At 39.2% G+C, this 22,300-nt stretch overlaps 1 protein-coding gene across 1 annotated transcript in view; it reads right to left on the bottom strand.

Moving 5' to 3' along the window:
* Nucleotides 1-371: 371 nt before the first annotated feature.
* The window catches only part of PDS5A (PDS5 cohesin associated factor A), a 183,707-nt gene continuing 161,778 nt past the window's right edge, over nt 372-22,300 (bottom strand). Inside the window, 8 exon segments of the mRNA XM_038399415.2 lie at nt 372-1,570; nt 2,159-2,309; nt 7,371-7,726; nt 12,021-12,126; nt 13,511-13,656; nt 16,455-16,517; nt 17,729-17,848; nt 18,505-18,637. Coding sequence (XP_038255343.1) covers nt 1,535-1,570; nt 2,159-2,309; nt 7,371-7,726; nt 12,021-12,126; nt 13,511-13,656; nt 16,455-16,517; nt 17,729-17,848; nt 18,505-18,637 — 1,111 coding nt within the window. The 3' untranslated portion in view covers nt 372-1,534.

Here is a 22,300-nt window from a genome sequence, read left to right as displayed (position 1 = left end):
TTGTATACCTAGCTCTTAAACAGTGTTTTTTCATCAGTCAATCTCAAAACACTTTACAAAAGTAGTAACACTGTCCTCATTTTACAAATGGGGAAACAGAGGCACAGAGGTGTGAGGCGACTTGCTCAAGGTGACCCAGCAGGCCAAGGGCAGAACCAGGAATAGAGCCCAGTTCTCCTGAGTTGCAGTCCAGTGCTTATTGTCTAGGTAGGAAAAATGAATTTACAAAAAACAGATCAGTCTTTTCATATGCAAATTTTCCGCTTTGACTACATACTTGTCAGCACATAGTCTATTTGTTCAAATGCAATGTTCCTGTGTACAGATACACAATAATTAGATTTAGGGGGAATGAAAAAAGGACCACCATATGACACCTAGAAGCGTTTATTTTATGCAACAAACTTAAATATGATCATGTGTACATAAAAGTGTACACTGTATCTATGCTGAACGATGCCAGGAAACATAATATTGATGCAACAGTCTTCTAAAATAAACATTAAAAATGAGCCTGGACAGGAAGACAAAATGCAAAAACACACTTACTTCCAATCAGCACAATGCTTAAAATTGAGAGCAATCCTAAACATTTCCAACTTTCCTTACAAAGCTGCCAAAGTCCAACTATTTTTAAAAATTGACTTTTTTACATCAATAATAAAAATCTGGTGACAAACATTATAAAATCAAATGCTGGACTGTCTTTACTCCTTTAAAATTTTGAATATTCCAACAGAACTGCTGGAGTAAAAACACTTAAAAGTGATATATGTTTTTATAAAACAAACATCAATATGTACATTTATTGCAAATTATATTAAACTAAAATGGAGGAAAAATTTAAAAAATGAAATGTCTACTTGTAAATCAATAATAATTTTAAGTGATTATTTTCCCACTCTGATAAAAATCAAAAAGCAACATTTATAAAATTGCCACCACATGACTTTTCATAACAGGGAACTGAAATCTGTACATCTTATTTTTGCAGAAAAGTAGGCAGGCGGAAAGAATTATACATAAAACAGTCTCCAAAAGTAAAGCAAAGAAATATTTCTTGTGATTTTCCTCTACTCTTGTTTCCATTCAGTAGACTTCTACTTTTTCTTGTGAAACATGGGAATAACCTGGCTCTAGGATCACAAATTTTCAAGTTCAGTAAAAGAACCTCCTTTGACTTTCTTAAAAAAAAAAAAAAAAAAATGCAGCATGAAAATTAATGGAGTAAAATACTTTTAAACTCCAGATATGCAGAAACTGGAACCAAGTGTTAAGCAATTTGCTTAATTATTGACTTTTCATAAAAAAAAAGTCTCTGGGGAAATAAGTACAGATGCTTTTAGCCTCTTTCTCAAGAGTTTCTGCTTTACGTTTCCATTGAGAAGGATTAATTTCATGTAAAAGGGAAGCACAGTTTTCCTTCTGTTTTCAGAGCTGAAAGCTGTGTGTTTTGAAGTAATTTCCGTTCCTGTATAAGAAATTTCAGAATCTTAGTTTTTGCAGAAGCTTGGAGCTTGCCTTTATTTGGCCTTCATTTCCTCCCTTTTCGAGTAAGCTTTCTTTTTACCTTATGGGGAGAAAAGAAAATAAGAGTTAAATATTTGGGTAAAGAAAATGCAATTACTTCTGAACCATTAAAGCCAGCCTCACCAATGTGTACATTTAAGTTCCTACAATATGCTTGACTCTTCATTTGTGCTTTTAATCTTCCAGCGTTATATTGTATCTTTTTCTGAACTAGCTCAGCACTGGTTCAATAAGTCCGCATTTCCCTACTGTGTATTTTCATGTTTTAACCAAAAGTTGTGATACAGAAACCTGAATGAAGATAGATATATGCTTTAATTTCCATAACCGACTTGCATTTTCTCTTGTTGAATCAGACTGAATTAATACAGTAGAATGGGGAGAGTAACTTAAAACAACTGCTCTAAGAATTCAAGCTTACAAAAGACTATCACCGAACTCTTATCTAAAAGCAAGTAACCCAGCAAATACTTTCTGATATCCACAAATAATAGTTTAAAAAGCTAAGATTTTGTGATATGTCTCACTCTCAAAGGTGATTTTTATAGAAGGAAAATGGGATTCCTTGCTTCCCTACTGCACAAACTACAAGAAAATTATAAAATAGCCCTGTATGTCCCTGCTGCACCTTTAGGAAGCCTCCCTCTGCTAGCTCTGTATCCTCATTGTCTTCCTGGCTGCTCTCACAGGCTTTAAAATGATCCATATCATTTGATGAATATCCTGGACTTGAGTCTATCTCCAGCAGTGAATCTCCATCACTTCCCAGCACCTGGCTTCTGAAAAATGTTAACACTGTTTTGACATTCCTTTAGGAATCATTGAATTAATACATTGCATGGCTTGTTTAAGTATGTAAAAAATTAAATACCACAGAATTTCAAGGAAAAATGTAAAATACAGATTCTTTTTGACTGTATGCTAATATGACCCTTTGTGGTTTTGTGGCCATTATCTGTCACTTCAAGCAGGTGTCTCAGCCCTGGTCTATACTATGAGTTTAGGTTGAATTTAGTAGCAGTAGATTGATTTAACCCTGCACCTGTTCACATGAAGCTATTTTTGTTGACTTAAAGGGCTCTTAAAATTGATTTCTGTACTCCTCCACGACAAGGGGATTAGTGCTGAAATCGACATCGCTGGGTTGAATTTGGGGTAGTGTGGATGCAATTCAACAGTACTGGCCTCCAGGAGCCATCCCAGAGTGCTCCATTGTGACCACTCTGGACAGCACTTTCAACTCAGATGCACTAGCCAGGTACAGGAAAAGCACTAGGAACTTCTGAATTTCATTTCCTGTTTGGCCAGCACGGTGAGGTCATCAGCAGAGGTGACCATGCAGAGCTCATCAGCACAGGTGACCATGATGTCCCAGAATCGCAAAAGAGCTCCAGCATGGACAGAACGGGAGGTACTGGATCTGATTGCTGTATGGGGAGAGGAATCCGTGCTATCAGAACTCCATTCCAAAAGATGAAATGCCAAAATATTTGAAAAAAACTCCAAGGGCATGAAGGACAGAGGCTATAACAGGGACCTGCAGCAGCGCTGCGTGAAACTTAAGGAGCTCAGGCAAGCCTATCAAAAAAACCAAAGAAGCTAACAGCCGCTCTCGGTCAGACCCCCAGACATGCCGCTTCTATGATGAGCTACATGCTATTCTAGGTGGTGCCCCTTCCACTACTACCTGCAAGGGGGGAGTCTCACGCAACAGGGATGAGGATTTTGGGGACGAGGAAGACGAGGAGGATGAAACCATTCTCCCTGACAGCCAGGAACTGTTTATCACCCTGGAGCCAATACCCTCCCAATGCAAGCTCCTGGACCTTGAAGGCAGAGAAGGCACCTCTGGTGAGTGTACCTTTGTAAATCTAATACATGGTTTAAAAGCAAGCGTGTTTAATGATTAATTTGCCCTGAAGACTTGAGATACATTCGCGGCCAGTACAGCTACTGGAAAAGTCTGTTAACATGTCTGGAGAAATCTTCCAGGCACATCTCAATGAAGCTCTCCTGGAGGTACTCCCAAAGCCTTTGCAAAAGGTTTCTGTGGAGGGCAGCCTTATTCTGTTCTCCATGGTAGGACATTTTACCACGCCAGGCCAGTAGCGTGTAGTCTGGAATCACTGCCTAACAAAGCACGGCAGTGTATGGTCCGTGTTTGCTGGCATTCAAGCAACATCCGTTCTTTATCTCTCTGTGTTATCCTCAGGAGAGTGATATCATTCATGGTCACCTGGTTGAAATAGGGGAATTTTATTAAGGGGACATTCAGAGGTGGCTGTTCCTGCTGGGCTGTTTGCCTGAGGCTGAAAAGAAATCATCCCTGCTGTTAACCACATGGTGGGGGGAGGGGAGAAGCGATCATTCCAGAGAATTGGGGGAGGAGGGGGGCGACCTTGTACCGAAAGCACATGTGCTATGTAATGTTAACAGCTTGGTTCACTGTGAAAGAGTTTACCCATTGTTCTCTCAAATGTGTCTTTTTAAATACTACTCTCCCTTTTTTCCTCCCACAGCTGCAAATGTTTCAACGTTCCCCCTCTCATCTCTGTCCCAGAGGCTAGTGCAGATAAGAAGGCAAAAAAACCACACACTAGTGATGAAATGTTCTCTGAGCTCATGCAGTCCTCCTGCACTGAAAGAGCTCAGCAGAATGTGTTGAGGCAAGCAATGTCAGAGTCCAGGAAAGCACAAAATGAACATGAGGACAGGAGGGATGCGCAAGAGGAGAGGTGTCAGGATCAAGAGCAGAGGTGGTGGCAGCGTGATGAGAGGAGGCAGGATGCAATGCTGAGGCTACTGGAGGATCAAACTAATATGCTCCAGCATATGGTTGAGCTGCAGGAAAGGCAGCAGGAGCACAGACTGCCGCTGCAATCCCTGTGTAACCAACCGCCCTCCTCCGCAAGTTCCATAGCCTCCTCACCCAGATACCCAAGAACGTGGAGGGAGGGGGAGGAGGGGGCCCCTCTAGGCACCCAACAACTCCACCCCAGAGGACGGCCCAAGTAACAGAAGGCTGGCATTCAATAAGTTTTGAAGTGCAGTATGGCCTTGTCTTTCCCTCCTCTCCTGGCAGTTATTCCCCTATTTGTGTGACAAATTAATAAAGAATGCATGAATTTGAAACAACAATGACTTTATTGCCTCTGCAAGAAGTGATTGAAGGGGAGAGGTCAGTTGGCTTACAGGGAAGTAGAGTGAACCATGGGGGCGGGTTTTCATCAAGGAGAAACAAACAGAACCGTCACACTATAGCCTGGCTAGTCATGAAAGTGGTTTTCAAAGCTTCTCTGATGCACAGCATGCCCTGCTGTGCTCTTCTAACCGCCCTGGTGTCTGGCTGTGCATAATCAGCGGCCAGACGATTTGCCTCAACCTCCCATCCCGCCATAAATGTCTCCCCCTAACTCTCACAGATATTGTGGAGCACACAGCAAGCGGTAATAACAATGGGAATATTGGTTTCGCTGAGGTCTAACTGAGTCAGTAAACTGCGCCAGCGCGCTTTTAAACATCCAAATGCACACTCTACCACCATTCTGCACTTGCTCAGCCTATAGTTGAACAGCTCCTGACTACTGTCCAGAGTGTACAGGGTAAATTTGCCCACTCCAAATTGATTCCCGACTGACCGGTAGCTGTCTGGCGCTGCAAGCTTCCAGAGGGCTATCGCCACTTGCTTGTGAACCGTGAGGGCTGCTCTCATCTTGGTATTCCTGCGCTTCAGGGCAGGGGAAAGCAAGTCACAAAGTTCCATGAAAGTGCCCTTACGTATGCAAAAGTTTCGCAGCCACAGGGAATCATCCCAGACCTGCAACATGAGGTCCCACCATTCTGTGCTTGTTTCCTGGGCCCAGAATCGGCATTCCATGGCACGAGCCTGCCCTATTGCCACCAGGATGTCCAAATTGCTGGGGCCTGTACTTTGTACCACGTCCTCATCATTCTCGTCACTGCGCTGCCGTCCCCTCCTCGCCTGCTTTTGCAAGTTCTGTTTCCGAACATACTGCAGGATAATGCACTAGGTGTTTACAATGCTCATGATTGCTGCGGTGATCTGAGCGGGCTCCATGCTTGCCATGGTATGGCGTCTGCAGGAGAGCAGAGTTGCAACAGAAGCGGTGGCTGACGATGGATACTAGGAGAGTAGATATTTATAGAGAACAACGAGAGGACCTGCGAGGTGGATTCATGAGAGCAGAGTTGCAACGCAAGCGGGAGCCCATGACAGCCAACATGGAGAAATTCGCTATCGAGACAAGAGCAGGAGAGCAGAGTTGCAGCAAAAGCGGTGGTTCGATGACGACGGTTAGCAGTCCTACTACACCATCTGCTGAAAGCAGTATGGCGTCTGCATGGAAAAAAGGCGCAAAACGATTGTCTGCCGTTGCTTTCACGGAGGGAAGGGTGACTGATGACATGTACCCAAAACCACCCGCCACAATGTTTTTGCCCCATCAGGCATTGGGAGCTTAACCCAGAATTCCAGTGGGCGGTGGAGACTGCAGAAAAGCTACCCACAGTGCAGTGTTCCAAAAGTTGATGCTAGCCACAGTACTGTGAACTCACTCCACCGACTTAATGCGCTTAGTGGGGACATACACAATCGACTGTATGAAAGTGCTTCCTAAAATAAATCAACTTCTATAAATTCGACCTAATTTCGTAGTGTAGACATACCCTCTGTCTTGATGCGAGATGGGAAGGCTGGGGAAGATCTCATTCTGTCCCATACAGACTGAATTTAGTTGAAAATTAGAAACAACAGTCTCTGTGGGCAATCCCCTCACTTCCTAGGTTGATGCTGTCACAGACATGATTTTCTCTATTCTGATATGACATCTCATATCAATAATGATTACAATCATGCCCATGTGATTTTTGGACTGCTTTCAAGATGCAGCCTCTTCCTTATTAAAAATTAATTTCTTGCTGTATTTTTTCCACTTTTAAATTATTTTTAATCTATGATCTCTGCAAGCTCTTTAAAAAGAACTTGCTGTGTAAATTACTAACAGACCTACTCAAATACTTATTTCAGGTTAAGTTGAGGGTTTTTTGAGCACATAACTTACTTAGCAGGTTCTTACATTTAAAACATGTTTGGAAAACCATAGGCATCCAAGGTTGTGCTAAGCCAATTCTTCAAATTTTTTGAATGTTTAGTTCTGGTGTATGAAGTTGTGTTTCAAATGTAAAGACCATTCAGTGAATGAATAAATCAAAGCATGTGTACAGAGAATGAAAAAGGGCTGTACCAAAGTCAAATAGCTGCTTGGTGAATGCACAATTTCAATTTCTGTTATCCATTTGCTTTTTTATATTTTTAGACAAGTGATTGTTTCAAGAAAGGACATGGATTAAACAAGCAGCAAAACCCAAATGTTTTTAAAAAAACTGTTTCATTCATCAAAGATATAGTGCTTTTAACTTTGTTAGTCGATTGACCAGACCAGGGGTCCTGAGTTAGAGCACATGTATATTTGCATTAGTAAATGGAGTGAAAAATCCCAACTCCAACAAACTTAGCTCTTTGACATAGTGATGCAGATGATGCCAATGGAAGCACCACATTCAAGAAATAATACTGTACAAAAAGAGGATATGGTTTCTGGACTTATACTATATTCAGTGCTCTGAACCTTGTTCTCATAGCATATACATAGGTTTAATCTTGAGATACCCCAGGAAAAAAAATATTTCACAATGCAATGTGCTGAGCCATGATGCTGGGTATTAATAAATGTTTTGGTTAGAGTGCTTGACCATTTGTTGAATACATTACTTCTAAAGCTCAGGATATATCTTGGAGGTAGGAAAGATGCTATTTTTACCTTTGTAGATCAATTTGTCTCTGTGCTGGTGCTGCTTTTTTTGCTATGTCTTGCTGTTTTGGTGCTTTGGCATTACCTGCCTCTAAACTCCCTGAACTCTCTTGACTAACTGCTGCCCTTTTCCTTCCCCTGCCAGATGGTTTATTTGTTTCATCATTTTTTACTGTGGTGCCCTGAGATTCAGACTTTGGTGGACGCCCTCTCCTAGGTTTGGGAGGGGCTGGTGGTCCTGATTCATCTGCTTTCTTTTCTTCTGTTTTTTGATGAATATTTTCTGATCCAGCTGCTGCTGCTGTTCTTTTTTTTCCACGTTCAGTGCTAATGTTTCCTTGTGTAGCCTGATCAGAATGAATTTCCTAGAAAAGAAAAGAAAAATTCCTATTTAGCAAAAACAAGATCCCTAAAGGCCAAGCTGTAACTGTTATCTACTTCAGACAAAAGCATGAATTTCTGAAGCAGATATGCAACAAATCATACAAACACCCACCCAACATGTAAGGTTTGGTTCTAGTGAAAACACATACCAAAATGGAACTTTTTGGCATAGTTTGCTTGCAGTAAATTTAATACATGAAACTTATAATGTATGATACAGTGCACTTTCTTTGAGTCTCACAGTAATTTCTTTGTATTTTGAAAGTAACTAAGATCATGGCAGGACTATAACACACTCACTTCCCACCATGGTCCTACGAGGCATGCTCCTTCACAGTCTCTTTGCCCATCACTGGGAGATCTACTAGAGGGGCAGTAAGCAATGTCTCTGGTGAAAGAAAACTTTAGTGCAGCAAAAAGGGGGTTTACTTTAATAGATGGATTTCTGAGACCAACCTCCAGTAAAGCTGTGCTAGTAGTAGTAGTAATAAAATGAAACCCCTTCCCGAACACACTCCATGACCAAAAAAAAAAAAGGTTTTGGGGAAGTGAGGAGGATGGAAACTGGGGTATGGGGGGAATCTCCCATCCACACATTTTGCCACATTCATTAGGTACAGGGAGCAATGAGTGTGTGTATGTGGGGATAGAGGGTGTTTTTCCTCTTACATAGGGCAGGGCTGCACAATGGAACCAAGGGCAAAGGGGAGAGGTGGTGAGTGGCCATCTAATCAGTGGCCCCTGGAACAGTTGCCAGCACTTCTCCAGCAAATCTCACATGGAGGAGGAGAGAGGGGTATTCAAGGAGCATACCTAAGATGATGACTGTTAACATCATGGCTCTTCCTTGGCAACAGACCCAGTGAAATTATTTACATTATTTCCTGTGTACCTTGAAAACCTGTAATTATTCATATGGGTAAAAATACAAGTAGAGCTGAACCCGGTAGGTGGGGCCATTTTTTCATATGGCTTATGAATAGAACACACAAGTCTGAACTTCAGATTAGCAAAAATATTGTGATGGTTTTGCATCTCCTTATTTATGCAGTACAAGTACAATTACAGTACAATTCATTACTCAATACCAGAGACAAAAAGAAAAATTGCTCTGATGCCACCAGAATTTAAAATGGCACCTATAACATAAAATAACTTCACCGCCAAGTTCATAATTCTGCCACCATCTCTTTATTTTCCACTAAGTAATACAGAACATTATATAATGTTTTGGTGAATCTGTAACATATTAATATAGCATTTTGAGTTTGCCAAGGATTGTATACACTATTTAATCTACAAAAGTTGTAAACATGCTAGGTTAAAAAAAAGGTTCCTCATCAGGAATGTACCTTAGGTGCTTGTAAAATAACCATTATTAAAAGGCTGAACTATTGCTGTCTTAGGAAACAGACTTGGTCTATGGTTCAGCCAATCAGAAATCAGCCATTTAATTATTTTTAAATCAGACCAACCATCTGGCTGTTTGCTTGGCTGACATTGCTTCCATTTGATATTCATTTGGCATCATGAAATATCTGTTAGTCTTTACTTTGCTATAGAGCAGTGTTTTTTGACCTTTTTTCATTTGCAGATCCCTAAAAAATTTTGAACAGAGGTGCAGATCCCTTTGCAAATCTTAGTCTGCAGACCCCAGGTTGAAAACCAATGCTATAGAGTAATAAAACTCAAACTCAAATATTTCCAAGGGTTTTTCAGACACATTAAAACAGTGCTAATTCCCCTGCCTCTTTTTTAAAGGATGAAAAATTTAAAGGTTTTTGTTTAGCTATTTGATAAATGCCATATATAATTTTTTTAATGTGGCACCTGATCATCTCATGTAATTTAAAACACATCCATTAAAACCATTCACCATAAATTAGATGTGGTGTCTGAAACTAGGATTACTCTCGTTAGAAGTTACATTGTTATTTTAAAATGGCTAAACAAACTTCCTGGTAATTTTTTTTTCTATTTTTTCCTGTTTGTTTTTTTTTAAATAGTCTCATATGAGGCATTTTGTTAGTGCCTGGGAAGAATTTTAAATTTTCTATATTTTGGTCATAATCGTTATACATAAGTTGTTCTTGAAAGCTCCCTAAAAATTTCTAAGTAACTATAATTATATACAATTTATATCATATAGGGAAATAATTCAGCATGATTACAAATGATTCAAAATGTAGTATCAGAAAGAAAGGGTAGAGATTAAACAGATTCTATAAAATACATGTATGGAAAAAACATATACATCTCGGGAACTATTTTTCCCCTTAGGCAATATTTTATTCATAGTGACCATCAAAATAGTCACTATTTGTATAATTGTGTGTAATCCTAGTTAGTTTTCCTTAGCAGTCAAGAGCAACTTAACGAACAATGGGAGCACTGGGAATGGAATTCAGGTACTCTTGGCTATAAACCTACTCTTCCCTCCTCACACTTGTGTGTGGATACAGGCTTCCTAGTATATGTTTCTGTAAAATACATTTCTTACAGGTTAGGAAGCTAACTTTCAATTGGTGTAGATCACCTCAATTAAAAAAATAGACATGTGGACACAGGATCACAAGCGTCTTTAATAACTAAATTATCTTGAAGAAATAAGTTCTCATCAGGGCCAACAGCTTAGAATAAATTTGCTGTTCCCTTGAGCAAGACATCTTGGAATCACTATGAAGCAAATGAATAAGGGTTGAGATTTCCAAATCCAACTAGGTAATTTAGCTACACAACATCCTGTGATATCAATGGGAGCGGTGTACCTAAATACCCTATAGCTTTGAAAATCTCAACCAAAATCTCAAAAATTGGGAACATTTACTTTTTTGAACTGTCATATCTCCCATATGCCTTGTCCAATGTGTCACAAACTTTACAGAAAAATTCCACCCTGGCAAAAACTCACGATTGTGAAATTTCAGAAAGATTGTTTTCAGTTTGGAGAAGGTGCAGGTAGGATGTAATAAATCAAGGGTGGCCAACCTGTGGCTCTGGAGCCACATGCGGCTCTTCAGAAGTTAATATGTGGCTCCTTGTATAGGCACCGACACCGGAGCTGGAGCTACAGGCGCCAACTTTCCAGTGTGCCGGGGGGTGCTCAATGCTCAACACCTGGCTCTGCTACAGGCCCTGCCCCCTCCCCTGAACCTGCCATGTCCTCGCTCCTCCTCCTCCCCCCAGAGCCTCCTGCACACCATGAAACAGCTGATTGGGAGGTGTGGGAAGAGAGGGGGAGGCGCTGATTGGCGGGGCTGCTGGTGAGCAGGAGACAGAGAGCTAATGAGGGACTGCTGATGTATTATTGTGGCTCTTTACATTGGTAAATTCTGACTCCTTAGGCTCAGGTTGGCCACACCTGTCATAAATGATCTTACATGACAGCATCTTCAACCTTGTCTACATAACAATTAGCCTCTTTCCACAAAATGCACTTGAAATGCCTGCTTACAACTTTACCTAAATATTTACTTGAGACTGGATGAATATATATATTAAATCATAAAATTAGCACTATCCATTCCCTTCTCCATAATTACAAAAATGTAGTACTGACCTTAGATATTTTTTAAAAATTGTATTCTATGAGAGAGGTTTTTTCTTCTTTAAAAAAGCTCAAGGAAATAAAATATTAAAAAAATCAAAAGTTTAAATACTATTTTGATTGTGGCACAATCCAGTGGATACAAAGAAATGTAATGCTGGGAGGAATACTCTTTACTTAACTCTTGTGCTGTTGTGCATATTCCTCTCTCCCCTCAACAATCGTTAATTGGGTGTTATAGACTAAGCATCTTTTCAACACCCATGACACATCATTTCTAGTGATTTTATTAAACTGAGTGCAATCTCTGACCACATATTTAACAGACCAGGCAGGTCTATCAAATGTAAATAATCAAACTGGATATAACCTTAACTTAAAACAACATTAAAACTGAACAAACTGAAAAAAAGATGGGAAACGTGAAGGTTCCATTGTACTCCCTTTTACTCCCCCATTGGTATTTCATAAAATAGGATTAACTCTCTTAAGTAGTCCATACTGTTTGACAATACATGCCATCTATCCATTTGTCTGAAAAAATGGTGAGTTGTTCTGAAAATGAGCTGTCTTTTTATGGGCTGACAAAAGAAATGAGAATTATATTGAATGAGATGAGGCATCAATTCTTTCAGAGACCATCTAGGAAATTCTGGTATGTACTAAATGAATTTCTATGCCAGATTAGCTATAAAAATAGTGTTCACTTTTAAAAATATGAAATCTACCTTGTTTTTCACAGGTTCTGTCTTTGCTGGCGTGACTGAAATAATCCTCACTGGATTTTCATCATTTTCGCTGACCCCAGTTTCTGATATATCTGAACTCTGTTCCCTGTTAGAGGAATTAAAAACATGTATGCAACTATTTTTTTCTTCTTAAACAACGCAGACAGACAGAAGCGCAGACTAAAGTAGAAAAAAAATCACCTGCCTTCACTTTTATATTCCCCTTATCAGAATGTTTCCCATACAGGCAAGTATTAACTTTCATTCAACTGTGATATCACCAGTTTGGAAGATAACAAATCTATTAATCAGGACCAGGAACTTGCACACAGCTGTTCCAGGAGGGGAGATTTTTCACAAAACATACCATATTAAGACTATTCAGAGCCATTATTGTGTGTACCCCAGCACCATCCAAGCTTTGCCCCAGTTGAGGAACATATTCCAAACGGATATAGAAATGGTACTACCCTTCAATTTTATGAAACAACTGAACCTTTGGTTGTACTCAACTTTCTTTCTTTCAAGTTCATCAACTATGAGCAAGCTAAACTCAGCCTTAAAATTTCAAAGTGCAAGCTCTTTCTCTCTCTCTCTGCAGTAGATTTTTAAAAATCAATGGGAGTTAGGCACTTCAATACCTTTCAAAATTTGGCCCTAGGTACTTTAGAAAATAAAGCATTTTCCTGTCACATATTATAAGCAACATTTATTCCTATATTTTCATTTTAGCCTTCTATTAAACTACATATCAACTTAAATGTGCTTAATTAGCAAAACTCTGTTTTAACTGGGACACTACAGTCATTAAAAAGTGAAGAGAAATTATATTTATTGTTTATTAAGCAACATGACTAATCTTAATTCTTTCATATTAGAAACGTGGGCTGTAGAATCTAATTACACAATAATATTCTTGTTAGTGGTTTATTAATATATTTTCAGATGGAAAATATTAAAAACAAGTAGCTAGAGTGTTCAATCACATGGCATCAGAATACATTTGCAATCCATCTGGATCTAAACTGTCTTTATTATAGCTAATGCACACAGTGTACACAAGAAAGAAAATTCTCTTAATTTAGTGGGGTTGATAAGTGTTGTCTCGAGGTGCTCAGATTCCATGGTGATGTACATGGTACAAGATCAATTATATAGAGATGCACCTGTGGCTTAGTTGATTGAAAATAGGGCAGGGAGTTAGGAGAGTTAGATTCTATTCCTGTCTACGCCACTGACTTGCTGTATGATCCTGCACAGTTCACAACCTCTCAATGTGTCAATTATCCTGACTATTTTAAAAAAAAGGCTCACAAAGGTACCTATAAAGAACCCTGGGCTATAGGAATAAAAAAAATGCAAAGTATCATTTCCTGATTGTTCAAATTCAGCAAAGTACAATGGCATACAAACAAAACATTTATTTCCAAAAACACAAGAGTGTAGTGTTAAATGAATTAAATAGCTGCAAACAAACAAACACCATGTACCTTGATCTGTTTCCTGCAGGAGAGCTCAGCTCTGAGTTTACACTAATATTGCTTCCAGTCTCTGATCCTGTGCTTCTAATATAAGGTCTCCTTCCAGTTGCAGATAATGGTTTGTTTACTGCACCTAATACACCAGTTGGTTTTGGCTAAAATGCACAGAGATTTATTCAAGCTTTTATTAAAGGTATAGAAACAGGAATTTTAAAAAACACACTAAGATTTTTTTTTAAATATTGTTTATGGTACAGTGAGGATTAACTGCACAACTATTATACTAAATAACCCCTTCCACTCGCAGCAATAATTCCCATCTTAACTAGCAACATGAGATAAAGGGCATTTGTGGGAGGTCTTTCCTAACACAATGGCTGCTGTCAATTGCTATGTTCCATTCTGCTTGATTTTATAAAAAAATTATTATTCAGAGAACTTTGCATATCAGGCATGCAAATGGCCAATGACTGTTAATATCATACTGGGGGGCCCCAAAAAACTTATGAAGGTGGCAGCATTCTGCAACAACTACTCAAACAAAGCAGAAGAAACTTGCAATCTGTAGAAGACAAGTTGTGGGCAAATAAATACAAACTTTCCCAACAGAAGGGTAGGATTAGGTTCGCTGTCCAAGAAAATGTGAAATTTGAACACTCCTAATTCAGCATAAGGAAAGCTGATGTAAAATGCCAACTGCTCTACATCACGTCTTTTAGGGACTTCTGGTGCATGGTTGGTATTTTTGGTTTCGATGGACCGGATGGTAATCTATTTGTTCGGGGTGCCTAGACAGGAAAAGGAGGTGGTATTTTTCTCTGCACCATACACTCTGTGGGAAGCTAGGGCATTTTCTTTATAGCATGGTTGGTATAAAGCTGCTTCTCCAGTGGGTTTTCAGGTTTCCTTCTAGACCATGTTAAATAAAAATATTCTCTCCATACCGCTCTGGAGTTGGGGGTTAATTTAACAGGAAGCCAAGCAGGAAAATCATGTCACAGATGCTGAGCAGCCATCTGGCCAGCAGAACTGTGGCCTCTAGTAGCAGGGAGACAACTAAACTATTAGGAGGCAATCAGGGAAAAGTCAAAAGACAGGATGTTTATTTTTATATTGAGTGCATACATGGCCGGTGGCTGAGACAGGAGATAGGATATAATGCAGGGGTGGGCAAACTTTTCGGCCAGAGGGCCACATCGGGGTGCGAAACTGTATGGAGGGCCAGGTAGGGAAGGCTGTGCCTCCCCAAACAGCCTGGCCCCTGCCCCCTCCCACTTCCCACCCCCTGACTGCCCCCCTCAGAATCTCCCACCCATCCAGCCCCCCCCAGCTCCTTGTCCCCAGCCACCCCCTCCCGGGACCCCTGCCCCTAACCGCCCCCCAGGACTCCACCCTTTATCTAACCCCACCCCCCTCCGCATTCCGACTGCCCCCCACAGAACCTCTGCCCTATCCAACCGCCCCCTGTTCCCCGTCCCCTGACCACCCCTCCCTACCCCCCCCCCCCAGAACCTCCACCTCATCCAACCGCCCCCTGTCTACCCCCCGGGACCCCCTGCCTCTTATCCACCCCCCCGACCCCCTTACCATGCTGCTCAGAGCAGCATGTCTGGGAGCTGTGCCGCCCAGCCGGAACCAGACACACTGCCGCGCTGCATGAGTGCGCAGCCCCGCTGCCTAGGCAGGGGAGGAGGAGGAATAGCAGGGGAGGGGCCAGGGGCTAGCCTCCCAGGCCAGGAGCTCAGGGGCCGGGCAGGACAGTCCCGCGGGCCAGATGTGGCCCGCGGGCTGTAGTTTGCCGACCTCTGGTATAATGGCATGATAACATGCTAATATCCTGCATAAAAATAGCCTGTTACTGAGCACATGGACTGGGGGTAGTTACACTGCCCTGGAACAAGTAGCGCACTAAGTTTACTTGAAAGTTAGAGTTATGTGTTTTATCATAAAAATAATATACCATTTATGTACTGTCTGAAATTTGAACTGAAAGAAAGTGAAATAAATGTTTACTTAAACTTTAAAATGTTAGGGCACTGAATAAATGTTTATTTTTTCAGATGTCTGGTACAATAGTAATAGTTAAATAACTTAAGCAACAGAAAATAAACCAGGCCTGCTATTGTGTTTAGAGCTGCATTAGTGAGCAAAATATGTCCCCTATTTAGTAAGAGTTGCTAGCTACAACTGATTTTTCCAGAAGATTCAATTAGATGAATGACTACTATCAAAGAATCGAAGGGCTTAGTTTATACAGTGAAAATGTGTTTCAAATATTAACATTTCAGTAATCAAATTTGAAAACTATTTAAGCTATAAATGTAGGCAGTATTTCGTAACTCCATCATATACACAAATACTATAAAGCTACTGCTTCTGACTCTAAGCAAAATTTACAGTAAATTATATAGTACCATATAGTTACATGGAAGAGAGTATGTAAAGGAGCAAATGCAAATGAAGTGTCAAATGAGAAATGTGTGAACTATGCTGTTCTTAAGATCTTTACATTTTACAAGGTGACAAAATCAAAGCCTCCAAAACTAGTAAATGCCAGAATTAAGCATTTTCAACCTTGCTTCTGCACCCTTGTGTGTACAAATTATGAAGTATCCTGTAATTATATGATAAATTACTATTTTTCCCCCCCACAGATTTTTGTCAGTGCACAGGATGGACAATGCAAGGACAGCAAGCCCTGTCCCCTGCTCCCCTCTGAAAATAATGTCAAATTAAAGGCATTTGTTGAGCCTTCTAGTAAAAGCAATTTACAATTCTTGCACCTATGTTTAACTATTAATAATTAAAATAGCAAACAAACTTGGTAATACACTTTTTGAACTGCTGTACTGAGTCTTATAGTGATTTCTCTGAAAATGAAAAATTAGAATGCCTATTAATCGCTATATATCATGTGCAATCAAAGTCATTACAATTAATTAACATACAGTACCTTTCCTGTTAAAAGAAGAACCCTTGTCTCTTCTGTAATATAATTCCTGTCATTACAGAAGTCCTGCGTAAAAAAGGAAAGTAATTAGATCTGCATTTGTCTTCTCTATTTTAATGTTTTATTTTTATGTCAGTGTGAATGATTTATTTTGTCACGTAAGCTGTTATCATCAAACCGTCTTGAGGCCTTTCCAATTTTCAGAAACTATACTTAAGAGTTTATATAGCTTCCTAGTGACAAATTTAATCTAATAAAGCACAACAAAATTGAATTCAGAACTGCACAGTTTGTATTCAGCAGTCACGCACTTCAATTCCAGATTCACAATTTTTTCTATTAACTTGAAGGTAAGCAAAAGTGATTTATTTCCCTGTTGTGTATGTTGTGTCTAGCTCTATTATTTGTTTTGGAAGACCAAGGAGAAGTGGTTTTTATAAACTGAAAGTTGTAATCTTATTTCATTTTGATTTTTTAATATATAGGTATCAACCTAGTCAATCATAATGCAAATCAATCTGTCTACATGCTCACTTGGCCTGCATCACTGCAGTATTTGTTACTGCATAATGATGCAAATAAACTACCAAGTTACATCATTTAACCTTTGAAATATCAGCCTCTGGAAGGGTTCTCCGTTTATGATACTGGAAATTTTGAGATGTATTCTCTTGCACAACCAGAAATTAAAATCTATCCTGTAGAATTCATTTGGCTCTACTTTAGCAATTTATGTCCTGATTATGGTAGCGTGATACAGGGTTCTACTGGTGACAATCAGGTTGCCCAAGGAAATCTTAAATCCCAAGAGGCTAAAGATTCTATTAAAAGGATTTTTTTTTAAAAAAAGTAAATGCACTACGCCAAACAATTATCAGAATTAAATATATGTAGGATGTTTTAAAATTTAATCATCTATCTATCTGTTTTCTCTATACTTTTTTGCCAGCTTTGCATTCCACTTCTTTCTCTTTGTGTTTTGGCTTTTTCATTTCTCCCTCCCAGCAGGTGCACAACTCCTTAATGCAATGTCCTGTCAATATCAGTTAAAGCATCAGTATTTTAAATAACTATCACCTGGTAACAAACAACTTTAGCTGCATCTGCTCAAGATGGACAGATGGCTTAGCATACAATTTGTGCTATATAAGTGGATACTTCTTATAATAAATACAAGTTTTCTCCCAGCTCTGTATTTTAAATTACGATATAGCCTTGAAAGTTAAGTCACAAAGTTTTTGTATTACTCCTCCCAGAAAATGAACTAACAAAATTACCTTTTCAGGTTGTGTAAAAAATTTGGTGGGCAATACAGGGTCCTTTGGTGAATCTGCATTACATAAAGCACTCTTGCTGTTGATTACACACAGTGCTACATCACATACTGTATAGAGTTTCTGAGGGGAAAAAAAGGGAAACAGTGCTTTAGATATTATTTATAATTTTCATAAGAGTAGCAAGAATGTACTCTTAAAATGTATAATCAATGAGCAAAAATAATTCTGTATCAACTATTAAGAACATATTTTACACTTAAAGAATAACGGCATACTTCGCTCCTCATCACACCTTGCCCCCTCTGTAGTTCCCAGTTTATTTTCTATACAGTACTCCTGAATGAATAATGAAAAATACCTTAGACGTATAAAGCACATCTGATGGCTGTTGCTCACTCGAACACACCAACCAGTTTCTTACTCCAACAGTAGACATTCATAGTAGTTAAACATATTACATTATTTTCCCAAAGAGAAGAAACTGTCTAACATCTACATGCAACTAAAAGTTCAGGGCTGCAGTGAAAATTAACACTGAATAGAAGACAATATTTAACAAATGCAATTTATTCAACTTAGCTGCTAAAATCAACAGTTTTTTTTTAAAGCTGGAGATAAGTAACAAGTGTACATTGCTTACAACTAACGTTCTCTCTAGAGGACAACAAACATTTCTGGTTTTGTGCTTTCTAACATCTTATGTGTCTTGTTGTACATCTGATTGCAAAACCCTTCTGTTCTCAACCACCACTTTTCAAGTGAATCATATTTCTTACTTCATTGGCCTTAGGCTCATCAGGAGACTGAGCATCCCGGGTAAGCTTGATGTTTTCTGCCATCTTTTTCATGAAGGCATGGCTGTTGTTCTCATTCTTTGTCATTAAAACTTCAAGCATGAACCACAGGCACCTAATGAAACACAAGTAACTAAATACCATGTTTGATACTGTGATCTCCATGTGTGGAGCAGGAATAGCAACATCTTTAAAAACATTATTCTATTAGCTCTATCAGCTATAACAGCAGTCTTAAGAGACTGTGGTCAAATCTTGTCAAATATGTCAAATCTTGTATGTGTGTGTAGCACAGCGGTATATCAGTATAGTTTCAAGTAAACCTGACATTTTAAAATCTGTAAATTGCATGTATGTTTTAAATTGTGTGTGTGGTTCATGCTTGAATTTACAGGTCTTTTAACACCACCAATCCAGTTTAGAATATATATATATATATATATATGCATGCAATTTACAGGTCTTAATATGTCAAGTTAACTTGAAACTACACTGAAATATCTGTGCCACACAACTAACTAACTATTCTGGATTGATTTTAATGGGCTTAGGATCAAGCCCTGAACTCTATATTAAACAAGAATGAAAATTTAATTTTATGGTAATTGTTTGGGTGGAAAAGACTCAATCAAGGTCTGTATACAAATTACAACTCATTCACTTTCTCCTCTCTTAGTTCACTTCCATGAGCTAACCTCACAAAATAAAAAAATATCAGAGGAAATGAAGGGAAGAAAGAAGATAGAACACTGACACTTTCTCCTTGTTGTATATATCTTTTTATCATCATCATGAAAAAGAAAGGATATTTAACAGAGAAGTGATGTAACAAGCAAACCAGGGGTACTGGAACTAGCAGTGCTGGAGGTCTGGCAGCATCTTGGCTTGAAGTAGTAATAGCAAACAAATATATGGTTTCCATCATATTCAGGGTTTACAGTTCTATTCAATGTTTTTCAGCACTCTGACTCTAAAAATTGTTCCACCACTCCTAAAGAAGCTTCCCATAATGGAGACCGACACCAAGTCAGATGTCTCACATTTTGGTTGAATCCATCTGCCTGTTCCATTGTACCACAAACATAGGCAATATTCCACAGATGTGAGAGAGACACTCCCCCACAAAGTACCCTAGGGCAAAGTGCACTGATCTGATAGCCAAGAAGCCTTTCACAAGCCTTATTATTGAACAATACTTCTTACTCTTACACTAGAACGCAGGCAAGTATCAATGCCTCCCTCAGCAATTTAAAAATAAGTTAACTGAGGGGATGCACAAGGTAACATCTGGAAAGGATGAAAATAGAACCTAGGTTTATAATACGGTAGACCAAAGTCTCAGCCACACTGCCTTTCAGAATAAACAAGTCAAATTAGAGTGCTTGCCTATCTAGCTGGTAACCTCTGCATTAGCCACTATCCAACACTCCTCTCCCACAGCCATGACTAGAACCCAGTATTCCTGATCCCAGCGTTCTGTTGCTGTCTACCAAATAGTTGTGCAATCACTGACTAAATGTGTGTGGCATCCCCCTTTAGCACTTCGTCCACAAAAAAAAAATCAGGATTACTTCTGTAGCTCAAGTAGTAGAAGTCTGAAGGTCCATGGTTCAAATCTTGGTCATGACTCAGACAGGAGGGGAGAGAGTGCCATGCAAAGGCACTGGGATCCCACGGGTCCTGCAGGACCCGCTGACACAACAGCGGGAGTGGATTAAATGTACTTTGTTGCAGGAGAGCTTGGTGGGCAAAAAAAACCAGACTGCAAAAATCTGCAGGAAAACATAATCTTTAAAGGTTTTAATATTTAAATTTAAGTGAGGGATATAAAGAGATTTGATGTCTATTATAACAGGAATTAAAGTATATTTTACATGGTTTAGCAAGATTTGTTTTATTCTTTTAGTGGTAAAAATTTTGTCTGAATTCCATTTATAATATATTAATCAATTTTTTTGTAGCATGGGAGAATGTGTGTCTCTTGTGGGTTCTAAGGTTTTTGCAGGTGGGAGCAGCATAAAAATGCAAGAAAGGAGCAGGTGGGAGTGGAAGTGGGTATTGCAGGGCAGGACAGGAGCAGGATTAAAAAAATAGTCCCGTGCAGGGCTCTCTTATGGTTGCACATGATGGAATTTATTTTTTCTGTTTTCTTTTTTAAAAACTGATTTATTTATTTAATTCACACAGTGAGAAAACATCCTTAAAACCAGGTTTTATAGTCAACACACATAATTTGTCAATTATGGCACAAAAGGGCAACAAAACATAGGAGCTCGATGCTGTCATTTGTCACACACTGGTAGCTCTGAAAGTTGAGAGATCTGACCAAGAAAACTGGATGTAGTTGTAATAAGGCTCAATATTACTTCTCTGGGAAAGAAATATGAGGGAGACCAAGAAGGGCAACATTTGCTAGCTGCTGCTTTAATCCCATAAAACTGGGAAAGGAGGATTACTCTTGTAGAAAAACTAACACCGCGACTAGACAAACAGTCTGCCTGAATGTCAGATTTCCAAATTCTTAGGAACCCTGATCTTCCTGGTTGAGGATATAAATATTGAAAGCTGCAAAGTGCCAAACATGAAGAATGCTTCCTTCAGAAGTTCAAAGGAAGAGAAGTGAGTATCCCATAAGAACATTTAAATAATAAACTGCCACTCAATTGAGATAAAATATCTGTTATGTTTGGCAGATTCAACTAAATAGACATGCTAGCCTCTCTCTCTCATCCTTCTATTATTCACAAAGACTAAAATGGATGAATTGAAGGGTATGTGCTCTTTAGGAAAGACAGAAACAAAGGTAAAGGGGATGGAGTAGCATTGTATATCAATGATGAGGTAGAACGTAAAGAAATAAGAAGCGATGCAATGGATAAGACAGAGTCTGTCTGGGCAAAAATTACATTGGGGAAGAAAACTAGTAAAGCCTCTCCTACGATAGTGCTTGGGGTGTGCTATAGACCTCCGCGATCTAATTTGGATATGGATACAGCCCTTTTTAATGTCTTTAATAAAGTAAATACTAATGGAAACTGCGTGATCATGGGAGACTTTAACTTCCCAGATATAGACTGGAGGACCAGTGCTAGTAATAATAATAGGGCTCAGATTTTCCTAGATGCGATAGCTGATGGATTCCTTCATCAAGTAGTTGCTGAACCGACTAGAGGGGATGCCATTTTAGATTTAATTTTGGTGAGTAGCGAGGACCTCATAGAAGAAATGGTTGTAGGGGACAATCTTGGCTCAAGTGATCATGAGCTAATTCAGTTCAAACTAAATGGAAGGATTAACAAAAATAAATCTGCAACTAGGGTTTTTGATTTCAAAAGGGCTGACTTTCAAAAATTAAGGAAATTAGTTAGGGAAGTGGATTGGACTGAAGAACTTATGGATCTAAAGGTAGAGGAGGCCTGGGATTACTTTAAATCAAAACTGCAGAAGCTATCGGAAGCCTGTATCCCAAGAAAGGGGAAAAAATTCATAGGAAGGAGTTGTAGACCAAGCTGGATGAGCAAGCATCTTAGAGAGGTGATTAAGAAGAAGCAGAAAGCATACAGGGAGTGGAAGATGGGAGGCTACCTAATTGAGGTCAGAACATGTAGGGATCAAGTGAGACAGGCTAAAAGTCGAGTAGAGTTGGACCTTGCAAAGGGAATTAAAACCAATAGTAAAAGGTTCTATAGCCATATAAATAAGAAGAAAACTAAAAAGGAAGAAGTAGGGCCGCTTAACACTGAGGATGGAGTGGAGGTTAAAGATAATCTAGGCATGG

This window comes from Dermochelys coriacea, chromosome 4 (genome assembly GCF_009764565.3).
Source record: "Dermochelys coriacea isolate rDerCor1 chromosome 4, rDerCor1.pri.v4, whole genome shotgun sequence".
Taxonomy (NCBI): domain Eukaryota; kingdom Metazoa; phylum Chordata; order Testudines; family Dermochelyidae; genus Dermochelys; species Dermochelys coriacea.
Note: the sequence above shows the minus strand (reverse complement) of the source record. Positions and strands in the feature narration are given on the sequence as shown.